Source organism: Beta vulgaris, chromosome 4, assembly GCF_026745355.1.
Source record: "Beta vulgaris subsp. vulgaris cultivar EL10 chromosome 4, EL10.2, whole genome shotgun sequence".
Taxonomy (NCBI): Eukaryota; Viridiplantae; Streptophyta; class Magnoliopsida; order Caryophyllales; family Amaranthaceae; genus Beta; species Beta vulgaris.
The window spans coordinates 46,480,131-46,498,216 of NC_079205.1; the positions used below are offsets into that span (position 1 = coordinate 46,480,131).

Consider the following 18,086-nt stretch of genomic DNA (forward strand, 5'->3'; position numbering starts at 1 on the left):
AGATATTGTGATGTATTAAAAAACATATACCAAATACATGAATCAAAGAATTCTCAGGTCTTCAACAATGAAAATATGAACCTACACTTTGTTGATTTAAACAAAAAAGCAACGGTTCAACATAATCACTTGGTAATAGCATAACTAGTGTTTTACCCCGGGTCAATTACAATTTATCAAATATATTATTCGTACAAATTGGAAAATGGGCATTATGGCATGATAAGTTGTTTAATAAAAACTTATTAGGAATTAGGGATAAAAATAACACTTTCAATGGAACTTGGGTAAGCAAATGCTATTACTTAATAAAAGGTTATGTATCGAAAGCTTGTCTACATGATTTTATAATTACATATAATTATATATGAGACTTTATTATGTTTTACCTTGAAAAATTAAATATTGAAATTATATTGGATTAGTAGTTAAACTCTCATATTTCATTTAAAGGGTCATATATGTTCGAATTCTAGTAACTACACATTGTTAATAATTTTGATTGAGATTATAAACATGTGTATTAGAAGCTTAAGAAGAGTGTCACGTGGCTAGGGGTGTGCACCGGACCGGAATTCGAGTTTTTTTTTTGGACCGGCGGTCCAGTCTAATTTCGGACATGTTAGATCATAATCTATTTTTCTTTAAATAAATATTTTTTATTTTATTTACATAAATTTATTAATTAGAAATATTTAAAATTAATAATTTTAATAACAATAATCGTAAATTATTAAATAGTAGATTTTTAACTTTATAACTTTTAAAACTTTTTTTAACACATACACTTTTTTTTACTAAAATAATATAAATTTCGGACCGAAATTTTACGGGATTGGATAGGACCGGACCGAAAACCCGAAATTATTTTTTATGGACTGGGGACCGAACCTGGATCTCCGATTAGATCCGGTCCTATAAAAATTTCAGTCCAGATTCCGGTCCGCCCCTTGTCTTTACACAACCCTACACGTGGCACTGTTCCTTTGTTAGGAACGCCTTTTAATATATTGCTATAGACTATCTTGGATGATCCCAAGAAGGTAGCTGAAAGATTGTTAACACAGGCAGACTAAAACCTCTATCCTTAAACCAAATTTTTATAAATAATGATGAAAGCTAATTAGTCCTTTAACATAAATAAATAACTCATAACAAACCCCAATCCATAACTTGTTGATAAACACCCCCTTGCACCGTTATTTCCAAAATCGTGGTTGGCTACACTTACTGTTGTGTTTATGAGGCGGAACTCGAAGGTATAAGGAGGTTTGAGTGATCTCTTTGGAGCAACACCATTATACTAAAAAAAATCTCAACCATCACTTAAAGTTGTGGGATGTGTGTGTTGGGATTAAAGTTGGAAAAATCGGGGAAATTTCAGGCGCCCGATGGCATCGGGTGGGCGTGTCATTGTCGTTGATTAGCCCGATCGGGGGATCTCTGTAATGTTTTGGCATTTCTGTCCCGGGCCCTATCGGACGACGGCCAAAATTCACGTTTTCCAGATTTTTTAAATTATTTGCTCGGGTCCCTTTTGTAGCCTCCTCTTAATTACTTGGTTTAATGATAGATGTTATCCTTATAATAGTGATTTACTATAATTCATAATTTCTCTTGATGATGGTGTTTTTATTTTTTATTGTCATATATTTAATTCGATTGATTATGATCATTGGATTACTCGGAGTACTTTGATTTCTTTGGCATGTTACTTATCCTTCTTTAATCCTCTAAATATGATTCATTTTTTTTATTTTTGGAGAACACATTTTTATTCTCTCTGTTCTTCTTTTCTTCCTCTCTTTTGGGCATAAGTTTTAGTGACTCCATCTCACACACAAGAGTATCATTGTGTGTTGAGATTTGTGCATCCCGGTTGATTATAATTGTGCACCCCAGTTGCACCGAATCTCATTTTCAAGACAATGGTCTGTTTACTACTACACAACAACTTCATAATATTTGTTTCCATCTTGTTTTTCATTCTGCCCTTGAAAACCTTTAAATACAACAATTTGAAAACGAGATTATTATGTTGATGGATATGGCTATTCCAATGTTGAACAAGACTCTTCCCGATGACGTCTCTAAGTTAGAGCCTCTTGATGGCAAGAACTACAAGAGGTGGTCACAAAAGTTGTTGATATTCTTTGAACAATTTAAAATATATCATGCGCTCTATGAGGATGTGATCGAAGCAATTGAAGCAAGCAAGACGGTAGCTCCATATCCCTCTCTTTCCGCGAAAGATGTCAAGAAGGCGGCCGATGCATTGTCCAAGAAGGAGAAGGACAACAAATTTGTTCGAGCTCATATTCTCCATCATATGAATGAAATCTTGTTTGACCTCCTTATCATCAATCGGTCAAGCAAGTCCATGACAAATCATTTTTATATAGAGTTTTTAGGCATATTTAGGTTGCATTTTTAAAGCATATTGATTCATATAGATGCATTTTAGTTGCCATCAGCATGGATTATCTATTATGTGCTATATTACGCTTCATTTGTGAGTTTCTTAATGTTTCATACAGTTTCATAGCTATTTGGATGTTTTCGAAGCAATTTTGGATGAATTGGGTAATTCTTATAAAGGGAGTTGATGAATGATGGCTTTTGATCGATGAAGTTATTTTCGTGGATTCTTCTCTTGTTTCTTATAATCATATTATGTGAAATAGCTTCCATGTGAGGATCACGACATATCTTTCGAGATTAAATTGAGTTAAAAACGAAGAAATGCATTATTTTCGAAGTGATAAAAACCGACACATGTTCACTCTTTTGATCATAACTCGAATTATACAAATTGGATGGAAGTGATTCAATTTTAATTGGAAACTAAACTTGAATATCTTAGACGATGCCTAAAACGCAAGATACAATTATCGAAAGTTGTCCTTACGAATCTGGCTGCGAACCAGCGCCCAACGAGATGCTTCTTCTCTTGCGCCTGCATTGCTGCCTGGCCCGCTGGCCAGCCAGCACCCACTGGTCGGGTTCGACGCTGGACGCAAGCTCGTGCGGCATCACTACTATCATCCCATCATCAAACATCTTTTATTAGTTTACTTTATTATTTCCTTTTCTTTGACTCATTAAAAGATTAGATTAGAGGAAAATATAAAAGGGGAGATTTATTTTATTTCTCTCTCATGCTTTTATTCCTAGAAAACTCTAGTATTACGTTTATTCTTCATCTCTTTCCTTCAAACCCTAGTTTTTGCTTCTTTTCCATTAATTAAAGTTCTAGAGGTATTCTTCCATTATTTTCTTCTTTATTAATATTTGCTATCGTCTTTCTCTTGCTTTATTATTGTTTTCATTATCTCTCAATCATGAATTCTAGGTTAATTATTGATTTTTCTTTCGTTATCTCAATTATGAGCGAGTAGTCTCTTTTCTAGGGCAAAGGGAGGGAAGCCATGTTTATACCATGATATTGTTACTTTGAAATTGATTGATTTATAGATTAGGGTTGTGAGTAATTCCAATTGATAAGTTTTAAATAGTTTGATTCTTTTAATTGGCCAATATATATCAAGAGTTAATTAATTTGCTAATAGGCATTAGAATTGAAAGATCATATTCTTAGAGGCTTCATTACAATTGGGATTGTGAATATGTTAGCGATCGTACTGCATAGGTTGAATTGAAAGTGTTAATACCCGACCGATGGATTAACTAATTCCTTAATTACTCACCCTCTAGTTTATTTGTTATTGAATTAATTTGTGTTTTCGAATGGTATGAGCATGGTGGATCGAACGTATGCCATAAACTTTTAATTTATTGATTAAACCAACATTTTGATATTACTTGCTTCTAGCTAGTTTAGTTATTATTCAAATCAAACATTCGTTTTTCTGAGATAGTTTATTACTGATTAAACCAACATTTTGATATTACTTACTTCTAGCTAGTTTAGTTATTATTCAAATCAAACATTCGTTTTTCTGAGATAGTTTATTATAATTAAGCGAAAATCGATAGAGCGAAAATCGATAGAAATCCTCTCCCTGTTGGATCGACCAATTTGCTAAGTATCTGCTAACAACGGACATCGTGCACTTGCGGTAATACTTTTTAAAATCATCAGCTCATTTGGTGCACTTTGCAAAAGAAGTACGGAGTCGATGATGCCGGTAAGAAAAAATATGTTGTTGGTAAGTGGATTAACTTCAAGATGACGGACGACAAATCCATCATGGATCAAGTTCATGATTATGAGAACATCATCACCGACATCTTAGGAGAAGGGATGAAAATGTGTGAAACTATTCAAGCCAATGTGCTTTTGGAGAAATTCCCACCTTCATGGAATGAATACCAGAATTCTTTGAAGCACAAGAAGGACATGAACATTCAATATCTCATTGGTCACATGAGGACCGAAGAGGCTAACCTCCTCAAAGATAAGTTTGATTCTCTCTTTTTGAATTCTTCCAAAGCTAACTTGGTTGAATCTAGTGCTCCTATGACTAGAAACAGGTTCACGGGTAAGAAAAAGAATAATGTAAGCAAAAGGAACTTCACTTTAACAACAAGATTCAAAAGATGAAAGGGGCATGCTATGTGTGTGGAAAGATAGGGCACAAGGTCTATCAATGTGTCCACCGCAAGAATAACTCCAATGGTGGCTCCCAAGCCAATCTTTTTGAAAAGGATGAAGTGATAACCGCGGTGGTGGTTGAAACCAACTTGGTGGAGAACAAGGTGGAATGGATCTTGGACATGAGAGCATTAAGACATATTTGTGCTAAGAAGGCTCTCATGATGGAATTTGAAGATGCCGAGACCATGTTTACATGGGAAATAGTAGCACCGCGGGAGTTCTTGGCAAAGGGAAGGTCCACCTTAAACTCACTTACGGGGAAAAATTGTTTTTGAATAATATGTTTGGGAAAATGAAGTTAGTGGATGAATTTGCATTATCTAATAGGTTTTGATGTTGGTTGAAGGGATTTTGAAATGAGAGGCTAGTTGGATTTGGAAACCTTAATTTAGTGGTAGTTTATGTCGATTTTGTACCAGTACGCAAAAGGTATTGGGGAGCCAACAACAAGAAAAATATACTAATTTGATATGAAATAAATAATGAGTAATAAGAATATAAATAAAGAATAAAGAACACAAACAATTATTGACGCAAAAAACACGAAAGATGGAAAACACCACGGGTGATTTTCTTGATCACCAATCCACTATTGTAACGTCGTCGTCGATACAAGTGCTCGAGTACAATGATTAATACAATATTTTTGTAAAATATTAATGGAGAGAGAAAGAGTTTCAGCTAATGTTAACTGTGAGAGTATATAAGCTAATGTAGTCAACTAGATTACTCATCCTCTATTTATATGATACAACAATAACAAAAATCCCCTTGTATCCTTTGCTCAACCTTCCTTGAATGTAGGACGTGCCACAACTCCTTGCAACTGATTCCCTTTCTTTTTCTCATGCGATTATGGTAGTGGGTCCGCTTTTTACGGCAACAACTTCCGTATGATAACTGATGCCTCTTATCCCATAGGAAATAGTAGTCTGGTTGCTAATGTGAAAAAAATAGTGGGCCCAACAATGGTCAATCTTTCAACCCACACTAAAGAACAAAACTTGAAGTGGCGGTCTTTAATAGATAAAACAATAAAATTATCTAGATGTGCTATGTGGAAAAAAAGGGTAGCAAAACTTAACGTCTACTTATATTGGTGCCTTGGTGGAACTCGGAGTTACAGGATATGTCTAGCAATCTGACATACTTAAAAAGCTACTCATAATTGCATTGGGGGTATAATGTACATCTCTTCAAATATATATAACTTAGTTAGAGAGTGTCAAACTTATTATTTTGCTTTTCAAGCTATTTCTCTAATTATGATCTCTTTTATCTAACAGCCAAAAGTTAGTCACATCAATTTTCAAGATCAAACTTTCATCAGATCATGCTCATTATCAGCTCATGTATCAATAAATTATAGAAGAATGAATTTAATGATCGATATTCTGACATTGATGGCGTTAAAAGGAGTTCATATCTTAGCCTTACCCTAATTGTCAACTGAGTGGCTTTTAGCAAAAAATGCAGTAATCACTTTGAAGATTGGAAGTTAAACACAAAATTTTTGGGTTGTTCAAATTTACAAACAAACTAAAGATGTTCTGGTTCTCAATACATATCCTTAAGATTCCAACACATTTATAGATGGATAGTTATTCCAGAAAAATCTTTTCCTCATTTAGAATGCAGTTATATTATGTCGATCAATTGAAAGCCATTTGAGTATCTAAATCTTTTTTCATGGAGCATATTATTGTGCTTATTAAATGTTTATTTATCTATTATTCAAGGGTGCCTTAATACTGATAAACTATGCTGCTTAATCCTTCTATCACCTGCATATATTGCACCAATCATTAAAGGGTTCATCAGATTGCTTCTAGGAGATTTGAGGTAGGAGGAATTGATTTGACACACTTCCTTGCTCATGAACTTTGGAAAATCAATTACAGACGTAAATATGAAAGTGTCCGATGTTGAAAGATTGAAAGAGAAGTATTTTTGTTGTGCCGAGGATAAACTTGCTTATGAGGAGGAATTACGTAACTGTTAGAAACAACATACACTTCCTGATGACCATATACTTTATGGATTTGCCATGGAGTTAATATACTATGTTTTGATGAAAGATCCATTCTTGAATCTTGGGGATAATTTTTGTTCAAGATCATCTCCTTGCTTCCCGCAAGTCACCCCTTTATCTTCTCCTATAAGCCTATCTATGTGACATACTCACAAAGCTACTCATAGTTGGAACGAGGTCGGTTGCAAAAAGAAAAATACTCTTTTAGTATTTAACAATTCTTCCACTCATTTCGCCACCTTTAATTATGACATTTAATTAGCAATAAAATAGATTCACTTTATTTTTTAAATTACACACTTGTTATAACTAGTTTGTTCTGAATTTGCTACATGTGTCGTTTATGTAGGATGTAACCAATCTAAGTTATTATTATTACACATTTGTGCGAATTAGTTATTGGAAATGGTTACATTGTGTAAATACCAAGTGTAATATCCCTTGTTTCCTATTCTTAGGTTAGTTTGCCTAAATCATGTTGGTATAGTGCTTCATTAACATAGACGTTTGATTGTGATTAATTTGAATGGGCCCATTTTCTGCCAATGAAACACTTAACTATGTGCTTTGTTCACAGTTGCATAGAACAAAGCAACTAACGTTCGTGGAATGATTTTAAATTCCTGCATACATATGGTGGTTTGAAATAATATCTTGGGTTAGAATTGTTATATACCAGGTTCAATGAAGCTAGTTATCTGTTGAATACTATGGGGCAAACATCAATTTCATATTACATTTGCAACTATTGTAGTGTGTCTTAATAACTTGTTGCTTCATGACTTGGTTTATATTGCCAACATGGATTGTCTTTAGTTTATAACTTATCTTCTCCTTTCTTGTGTTTGATTTATGTTGGTTGTCAAGTCATCATTCTCTGTCCTTGATATTTTCTGAATTCCAATTCCATGGGGCATTTTCTTTTCATTCAAGTTGATGGACTTATTCTTTTTTCCAAATCCGTGAATCTACACCACCATTTTTGCATAGTGAAGCCAAATTATTTCATGTTAAACCAATTGAAAAATCTTTTTTAAGCTTCTACCTAATTTGGTAAATGTTGCTGATTATAAAGTTCGATCTTCAAGTTATTTTTATAAACTACCCTTGCATGTTGTGTTAGGAGCTAGTATTTGGAGTATAGTATCTTGCTAATAGTTAACGGAAATGATTTGTTTTAACTTGTAGGTGTGCGATGGATTAAAGGAGGAGATTGGATAAAATAAAGATGTACAATTGAATGACATACAATGAAAACTCTCACCGACTTCATAAAACTTGGATTTTGATGTATACATAGCAATCCAATTTAATGTTTAAAATATTTTTTGGGGGGACAATAATTTAGTTTTCAATTTTTTTTTACAATTGTTATTTTTTTTAAGAGTAATAATGTAAATACATTACTTTTTATCACCAATGAAGTTTCTTATTTATGTCTGAATGAGAGTTATATATTATTATTATTATCATTATTATTATTATAATTATTATTATTACTATTATTATTATTATTATTATATATTATATACTACCTTCGTTTCAATTTAATCTACAAACTTACACTTTTCATGCATGCCAATGCAAAACTTTGAGGACATATATCTTTAGTTTTGTATTTGTAAAAATTATAAAAAGTACATATTAATAAAATACATACTAGTACGAATCTAACAATATCCCACATGACTATGTTTTTATTCACGTATAAATCACAAACGAGGGTCAAAGTGCAATTTGTGAATAGTGTAATATGTCAAAGTGTGTAGATTAATATGAAACGGAGGTAGTATAATAGAATTACAACCGTTGCATTATGGTTGCAATAGCTTTTTCACATCATTGTAATGGTCGTTGCATTAGCTAGTCACCTAATGCCTAATGCAACTGTAACAGCCCGTATTTTTAAGCATGTTTTAAATTAAGTAATTGTGTTTATTAGTTTAACTAAGCTTTATATCAAAGAGAGATTACTAAGAATTATTATTTAAATACAATTATGATGGTGTGGATTTTATCAAATTGAGGTATTTAGTAAATGATTTTAAGCTTAAAATAGAAAAGAAAAGAAAAAAAATATATAAAAGCAAATCTCTCATTTACTTTCTTGTCTTCGTGGCTTATCAAGGAGTAGACACCAATGTGTCTACTTGTCAAGTTATTGTGTCTTCTTTGACAAAATTAAAACCTGAACTCTTTCACTCAACATCTATTTTTCATTGTTCTTCCATTTTCTCTCAATTTCGGACCTTCCCATAAGGAGTCATCTTCATTTCTCTCTCTTCGAAACTCCTTTCTTCGATTCACCGATGCTGCCGCGCTACTGTTCTTATTCCGATGCCGATGCAAACCGTCGGTGGTGCTGTTTTGCTTCATCTTCTCTTCAACATTTTTATGGTCACGTGTTCTTTCTCTTTCCTCTGATTCGTTTAGGCGGGCTGATGCCGCTGCATGTGTGTCGTCGCCATTCTACTTGTGATTTTGCACCGCTTTGTCATTCCTACTGTGAGATCGGTAATTTTCTGATTTCAATTGTCGTCAATTTTAATATAGTTCTGAAATTGAGTTCTTGATTTTTATTCTTTTGATGTATAAGAGAAACAAATGTAAATTATGTTTACTTAAGATTGGAAGTTATATCATCCTTTGTTTTATCTCTTCGAATTATGAACAAGTCTAAGTATGTTGAGTTTATAATTTAGTCTCGTTAGTTTCATATTTTGAAAACAACAATTTGAATATCAGTTGATAAATTAGTTTTGTCAATAAATTTAATTCTTAATCTTGTTACGAAAATCAGATATGATAAAAGTTTGTTCAACTTAAAGATTAAATCTTTCCTATTTATTTAATGGGTTGGATTGAGGTTTATAAATTGTATTTATATTTCTTAAGTTAGTTTATGAAATCAAATTATTATCATAAGCCATGTTATTTGATAGTATCATCTGTGAATTAGAATGAGGTTAATTGGAGTTAGAGATTGATATAGTGAATTGGATTAGTAGAATAGTTTAATAACTAAGATAATATAGTTCAAGAACTTAGTAAACTATAATCTGCGGATCAATCAATTATTTTGGTAAAGTTAAAGATTGTATCTTTTCTTTAAGTTAACGGATTGAATTAAGGTTTATTCTCTGTATTGGTATTTCTTAAGTTATTTATGAAATCAGATTTCAATAAAATATAAATTATGTGGTTTAATATATTTTCTGTAAATTAGAGTGGAAACTAGAATTATCAGGTGTCATCGAAAATGTGAGTTGGTTAGGGATCGAAATAGTTTGCATATAAGGGTTGTATTAGTTTATAGAAGAGTTTAGGAAGTTTGGGTAATAAGAATGAATGTTAATTGTTGTTATTATTGTTTTGAGGTTAATGTTGGAGTATGGCTATGGAGATAATGTTCGGATTTTGAGCTATACTTGGTTATCAAATGTCGAAATATTGGATGTTGTCGATAAAGGATTGAATTGTCATTTGAGGTAACCTTTATGTTCAGCAAACTGAATTTACATTCCCCTGTTATATTGTGTTTTCAACATCATACATTGTTTATAGTCATGGCCATGGTTATAGATGCATATTTATAAGTTAATTGTGAATTGATATTTGATGGTTACGAAAGAATAATACTTTTGTTATGTTATTGGAATTGTTCGGAAACTATAAAGTATTCTAGAAATGTGATTTGAGTATGAAAATGGGAAAACGTTTTCGAAATGGTTAGTTGGCTTAGTTTATGAACTGAGATGAAGAGTGGGCAAGGTACAGGTGGAGTAAAATGATTCGTGTATGAGTTAAGACCAGATAAGGTCGAATATTATGTTAAGTTATGTTATAAGCCTGTACTTGCCAGCGATTTATGTAATGTGATTAAGCTATGCCAGCGATATATTTAAAAGAATTATTTCCGAACAATTACCAAGTTGTTTCTGATATGAAAAATGTTTACGAACCAAAACCGTTTTGACGGGCTGAAGTAAAGTTACTGAGTTTTTCGCTCATTTTAGTTTTGTTTTTGTTTTGTATTTTCTTCTGTAATTTGCAGGTTTGTATTGGGAGCACATAGTGGATCAGAAATAAAGAATTGGTGATAAAAGTTGTAAATATATTAGTGATTCGAAGTTAGATATAGAATATAAATTATTGAATATTAAGTTCTCATTTGATGTTTCAGTATTGTATTGTTTTGGGATTCGAGTAAAGTATTATAAAATCAGGTATTGGTTTTGAGGATGATGTGTTGTGGGCCCATAACCCACAGGTTCCAGGATCGTTTTATAGTTTATGTTTCCGCTGCGAATGAATGTAATTCGAGGTTATTAAGCGTTAATTGTAATTAGTGTATCTTAAGTGTGTTTAGCTAGCAGCTCGGAAGTGCGGGCTGTTACCCCAACGATTGTAGAATACCGTTGCATTAGGTTTCTTTGTCTGTTGCATTAGGTCGATCAAATGCAGCGCCCGCGGATGCAGTGGTCCATAGCCGTTGCATTAGGTCTAATGCAACATTTATCAAGCCCTAATGCAACGAATTTTGGCGTTGCATTTATCCTTTAATGTAGTAGTGTATTTATCTCCATTTTGTAATATGCTTATTATTGGTACTAACCTTGAGGTTGTAAATTACACTAAAGATTTTCTTTCTACTAAGTTTGAAATGAAGGGCTTAGGTGAAGCCGATGTGATCCTTGGTATTAGTTGACCAAACTCAAGGATGGTTTCTTAATAAATCAAGCTCACTATGTGGAGAAAATCTTGAAGAAGTTCGATTGCTATGATGTGGAGCCATGTAAGACTCCATATGATGCAAGTGTAAAGCTCATGAAGAAAAAGGGTCCTAGTGTGCCTCAAGAGCAATATGTTAAGGTAATAGGGGATGTGATGTTTTTGATGAACTGCACACGTCCCGACATTGCTTATGCGGTAAGTAGATTAAGTAATTATACTTATAATCCTAGTAGTGAACATTGGAATGCACTTTATCAGTTGCTAAGGTATCTTAAGGGCACCATGGAAATTTGTTTGCATTTTAATCGATTTTCTATAATCTTGAAAGGATTTTGTGATGCTAATTGGGCATCTGATAATAATGAAATAATCTCTACTAGTGGTTATGTGTTTATGTTGGGTGGAGGTGTTATATCATGGAAGTCCTCAAAACAACCATATTTAGCTCGCTCCACCATGGAATCTGAATTCATTGCTCTTGAGTTGGCAGGTCAAGAAGCGGATTAGTCTTCTTGTCGGCATTCCATTGGGGGGGGGGGAGATCTTTCCCATTGTCTTTGCATTGTGATTCTCAAGCTGCAATTGGTGTAGCTAAAATAGCAATTATAACGGTAAGAAGAGGAACATACGCCTTAGACATAGTTCGGTGAGGCAACTACTCAATAATGGAGTTATTGCTTTGAACTATGTAAGTTTTGAAAGACATTTGGCATATCCTTTGACTAAAGGGTTGGCAAGGAACCAAGTTCTTGATTTGTTGAGAGGGATGGGGCTCAAGCCCATGAAGTATATATAACTAGCATTACTTATATTATATCCCTATGGCATTTTGTGTTGTAATGCTTGTAGAAGGATGAACTCGCTAAGGATTCTTAATGGATTTATTCTTACGTGGTAGGTGCTCTAGCTAAGCATTTGAGAAATCCATAGTTGTAATTTTTGTGGAGGTTGATTTTTGTTTAAACTCTTAATTTTTCCGAAGAGATATTTTTTGCTATTGAGAAGCACAATGGATTCTCACCTATATGGTTGTGAAGCCTCGCCATCTTCTATGGAAACTTGGGCGATTGCTAGAGCTTCCATGAAAACTAAGGTAAACACATGGCTTAAAACACGTTCACTTTTCGAAGTTTACTAGCTTTTGGAGTGATGAATGTGTTGTGGGGGGTATGACAAAAATCTTAAAGTTTCAAGGTTAGTCTACTCTTTGATCCACCGTTAGGCTTGTAAGTCATTATACCACTTCACTAAACATTTGGTTCTAATTTGGGGAGTTAACTCCAAATGAGTTTCCCCAAAGTATGGTGATCGTGATGGTGGGGCATAACACTGGTGGTGGGGTGCGATGTTGGTGGTGGTACAACAACGTTGATACAGTTGTGGTGTGGCAGTGGTGTGGAAGAAAAGGGGAAGGGGAAGTGAGGAAAGGGGAGAAAGTGAAAAAAGAGATTGAAAGTACATAAATATTGTATTTTATATTTTTTTCTTTTTTATGGTAGAAGTCATCTGCAAAAAAGGGGGAAATTGAGGATTCCTTCTTGCAAGGAATGAGACTTAATCCCCAAAATCTCTGAAATCGAAAGTAATATCAATATCACTAATATATAATTAAAGCATAGTAAGAAATTTTAGAATCGTGTTTCGCATAACTCTTAAATTGAAAGTTAAGTCTGAGTCAAGCAAATTTCAATCCAATAGAATAGGTCGTATCAAACTTCACAAGTCTACAACGCACCGTATGCTTTATTGCAGCGCAAGGGCATAAACCCCTTCCCCCCTGCAAATGCTGCAAAAGAGAACACTCACTCATCTTTGCAGAAAACTTCTTAAACCCTACCCCTTTCTTTCAATTCTTCTGGCGACTACAACACCGTCGATGAGTTCTACACTTGACGGAAAAATCTCCGGCGATTCACTCGACGCCATTGTTAAAGCTCCATTGAAAACTATGGAAGAACCAGATGTCGGAATTCTCTGCTACATATCTCATCTCCCTGGTTTTCGCGGCATTCTTAAACAAAGGTATCAATTTATCAATTGCGGCGCTTAATTCCTTTTTTTTTGAAGCTCAAAGTGTTTAACTGTTTGTATTCCCGTTTTTTTTGGTTTTTTAGGTACTCGGATTTTATTGTGAATGAAGTTGATTTGGATGGAAATGTTGTACATTTAACTTCACTGAATGTTCCTCCTGAGGTATTTACTTATTTATTTATGTTTAATTTGGGGAGTTCTCTTTGTGTTTTTGTTAATGTATGCTAGATTTTTTATTCTGAAATTTGAGCTTCATCTGATGTTTTTAGTTGGTTGAAAAGAAGGAAGAGAATGTATCTGAGCAATCAGGTAAAAGCTACAAGGAAGAAATTGAATCGTTCAGGTCGCTCGCTGGTGATGTGGATGCTGATCGCCTGAAAGATTTCGTTGAGAAAATTACTTCTGGTGCTGGACATGATATATCTCCGTTAGTTCTTTCTCCAAGCTCTGACAAAGGTCATCGGACGGTATTGTTTCGAGGCGGTCACTTTCAGCTTTGATATTATGAAATTAGCCTCTTGTTCCTTTAGTTTGTGTATGCTCTATGCTCTATGGCTTTTTATCAAATGACTTCCCTTACTATGTTTACACATTTATCTCTAGAATGCAATTAAAAAGTGTGTTCTTTAGGTTCAAATCAGCTGAGTACATGGCTAATAACTAATAAGTTCAGACAAGTTCAAATAAGTTTACTAATGAGCTCAAATAAGCTAATTAAGTTGATCTCAGTTCTGTTATTTTAAGCTTGTGGACAGTTTAGAATATAGGGGCAACCAGCTTAGGTAAGTTCACTTCAATCACATAAGTTTGATTAGCTCACTTCAGCTCATACGAGCTTAAGAGCTTTAAGCTTTATTAAGAACTCCTTTTAGCCTCTTAAGAGGCGAGGATGTTAGTTTTGGAAAATTCATGTATTTTGCTCTTTCCTTGGGTTTATATCTGAAGGTCTGAACTTTGTATGGGGAGTAGAGATGTCTAGAAGTAAAATCGACCGAGCTAGAAACTGATCTACAATTTACTTAACAAAAAAATGTACATGAGAAACACTTTTATTGACATGTAGCTCAAAATTGATTTGAATGTCTGGATGATGGGAGATTTAGTGGGAAAAACCAACCCATTGTGTCTCGTTTCGTCAAGATTTTTGTTTGGTACATTAATTTACTAAAGCAAACATTATGATTTATATTCACTCGAATGAAACAAGCCGTTTCACATTTCTTTATGGTTCGTTCAATTCCATATCAATTTAGGTAGAGAAGATGCCATATTATAGCCCCTAATACTTGAAGAAAGAAAAGTGATGTTTATCCATTGGCTCCACCCCACATCGAAAATTAGTTATTCATCATAAAATTTCTAGTATCAAATTGATTCACCTTGTCATTGACCGTTTTTTAGTACCATATTAGACTTTAAAGTTGTCCTTTTATGTGTTGAAGTCACCATTTTTAAAAAGGTATCTTTGAGTATTAAGATGTTGGTTTTAATTTCTAGCAACAAAAAAAACTAATGCAAACTAGGTCCATATTAGATTTTGTAATTGTTTTTTGGGAGGGGGGATAATACTATGGCGCACCTCCTAGTTAAGTTGTTGTTTGGAATGGCTGTGGGTCGAAGGTGATCTGAAGAAGTTCATGGATGCTGTTAGTAATGAATTTTGTAATGGTTTGAGTAATCGCTTTCCTCCCACTTCGTTCTTAAGAAGTTCTCACTCTCCCTTTTCCGGGCAAAAGCTTATGGCATCTTTGTTTGAGATGCTTCAGGCAGTGCACCTCTTCTTCAAGGAGAAACTGAAATTTCTCATAACAGACACAATAGATGGTCCCCAAGACTTATCAAAATGCATTCGTGTGAGGCCTAATTCGGCAGGGAATCAGAATAAGGGCAGAAATTGCCGCAAACGGAAAGAAAGGGATGATAAGCCATTTGATAGTAGAGGTGCTCATGATTGGCCAGAACATCTTGGCAATTTTCTCAGGTATTGCATCATTCGTCTTTTGTGTAGTAATTTTTATGATATAGTTTACCTGAATTCTTATTTCATTTTTCTTGATGATGTTTCTTGAATTAAATGCTAATTAGTAATTGCAATCTTATATCTTTAATGGGGATATAGTTTAGTTGCATATTCCATATGTTTTCAATATTTTAAGTATCTAACAACGAAGACCCAAAAGACACGTGCACTTCATACATTACTCTTCAAAAAATCATCAAAAAATCCACTCTTTCTTTCTTATCTCTTCCACATCTTTTCACCTCCCTCATTATGACTTGATTTGAATGTGATAATGAAGATTCTCCCCTTGAGTTCCTCCATCTTCTATCATTCTTTCTGTATCTCGTACTCATCCTTCCTCTTCGCCTTTGGCCCTTTCTCTTATACTAACCCTATTCTTTAGGTTTTTTAATCATTGACAATTATCGCTAAAGAGTTACCTTTCACAAAGCCATGTGTTCTCAATCACAATTATTGTTACAAAGTTGCTTTCTTAACCCATGTGCTGTCAATCACTATTGTCATCTCTCTAATGAGCTAAATATCTCCTAGTGTTAGTACTTACTCAATTATTACTCTTTCTTAAATAATTGGAGTTTAAAAACGGTCAGCGACAGTCGAGATGGTGAACCATAACTGATTGATGGAATATTCCGATGGTATACCATATATCGACAATTTTATATGGAGAAAAAGATATATTAGCTTATATGTATGATTGTTGGAATCATCATTCTCAACATTATCGACAATATCTTCTTTTTTCTAATTTTATTTTACATTTTTTACATATTTTTTATTGTAGAATTTTGTATCTTATCTTGGCTATCTCCCTTTTTGATTAATCTAATGAAGTAAATTATACTCCTTTTTTGTTGCAATATTTTGACTTTTGTACTATTTTATAACTTTGACTAAAATTTTTCCCTATTACGTAATTTTTTTTCCAAGAATATAGATGATTAAAGATATATATAGTCAAAGTTGTATGTTGGCCAGGTGACAATTAACATATTACCCCTGATAATAGAGCGAGGGATTATTTCTCAAGTGTGTTCTTACTAATATTTCTCAATTGTGGAGTCAAAGTTTTATGTTTTCATTGTATATATTTTCATTTTAAAAACCTAATAAGATGGAAGCATGATTCATACTCCCCCGATCTTGTTGATGTTCCTACTTGAAATCTTGGCAATACTTAGAATTACATAAAATGTTATTCTATTATGAAAACTAGATGATAGGCGTGTCGCGCACCTAACAAAAGTAATTTCCTAACTAACTTCCTAACTATGTAGCAGAGCAAGTCAGGGTCGAATCCACAGTGACAAACAATATCAAACACTAAACATGACATCACAATTAAATTCCTAGTAATCCTATCTACTTATTCCCATAGAGATATTCGTACTCTTGATTGAATCAACAAATCCATCTAGATTCAATTCCCATTGAAAACAAGATATAAGGAAGCAATTCAAAATCATCTATCCCTAGTATGATAATGAAAATAAGAACAATTCAATCAAGCAAGAATAATTAATCACATAAACTTGGGATTAATGGAGGAATTCATGTATTAATCATCGCTAGGATTCAACTTAACCCTAGATTATAAAACTACTCACTCATAATTGAAATAACAAAGCAAATAATAAATAAATTAAAAGACATAATAATAATGATATTTGAAGAAATCAAACTTGTAGAAATCGATGTTCAATAATGGAGTTTTCTCTCCAAAAGCGCTCTAAAAAGTGATACTCTATTCTCTAATAATAAAAAGGTACTCAAAAGTATGTTTTATAAAACCTAATATATCGTTTACATAAACTAAAAACAAGATAATTAAAAGTTGCGTATTAACCGAGCAAGCATGCACGGTCAAGCCAAATGTTGCACGAGAGTGCAGCATCGCGCACGGGCAAGCAGGGAAGTTGCTTGGGCGTGCGCGCGAAACAGAAGGTTTTGGTCGATTTTGTTACAATTCTGCACGGGCAAGCGAGATCTCGCTTGGGCGTGCGCCTTGGTGCGTGGGCAAGCGAGATCTTGCTTGGGCGTGCACCTTGGAGCGTGGGCAAGCGGACTTGTGCTTGGTCCCACAAAGAGGATAATCCTTGTATCGTCATTCCTTCAACTCCAAAAGCACTCAAACTCATCTTCTCGCATCCTAAAATCGCCATCTAGACCATCTACGAACCATATTAGCTCCTCTTAGTCACAATCGGCCTCAATAACATGAAAATCACATGAAACCCGAAAGTATCTCGAAATAACACAATGGTTCAGAAAAGTGCCAAAATCATGCAATTAGACCTAATATGCACTAAAATCTTCATGAAAATGAGACTTAATACCTACCTATATGCAACTAAAAACCGACTTATCAAACTCCATTATTGAACATCGATTTCTACAAGTTTGATTTCTTCAAGTAAAGACTAAGTTTTCTTGGTTGTGTAGCTCAGAAATAGCAGATGCCTCAATCATATTCAATGCACAAACAAGTCAATGCGGTCTCTAAGGAGTATCAATGCAAGTTCTAGAGAATAGTAGTCAAGGAAGAGCATCACACATGAAAAGAAAGACTAAAAAGATGTTAGTCTATTAGGCTCAAAATAACCTCACTAGGTATATATATTTGGCTAACAAGTAAAGTCAAGTCTCCC

The 18,086-nt window shown here is 33.8% G+C and overlaps 1 protein-coding gene across 1 annotated transcript in view; it reads left to right on the forward strand.

Moving 5' to 3' along the window:
* The first annotated feature begins 13,094 nt into the window (after nt 1-13,094).
* Nucleotides 13,095-18,086, forward strand: part of LOC104891126 (multisubstrate pseudouridine synthase 7) — a 34,079-nt gene continuing 29,087 nt past the window's right edge. The window contains exons 1-4 of the mRNA XM_010676778.4: nt 13,095-13,406; nt 13,499-13,577; nt 13,685-13,882; nt 15,182-15,396. Of these exons, the coding sequence (XP_010675080.1) occupies nt 13,168-13,406; nt 13,499-13,577; nt 13,685-13,882; nt 15,182-15,396 (731 nt within the window). The 5' untranslated portion in view covers nt 13,095-13,167. The remainder of the gene's footprint in view (nt 13,407-13,498; nt 13,578-13,684; nt 13,883-15,181; nt 15,397-18,086) is intronic.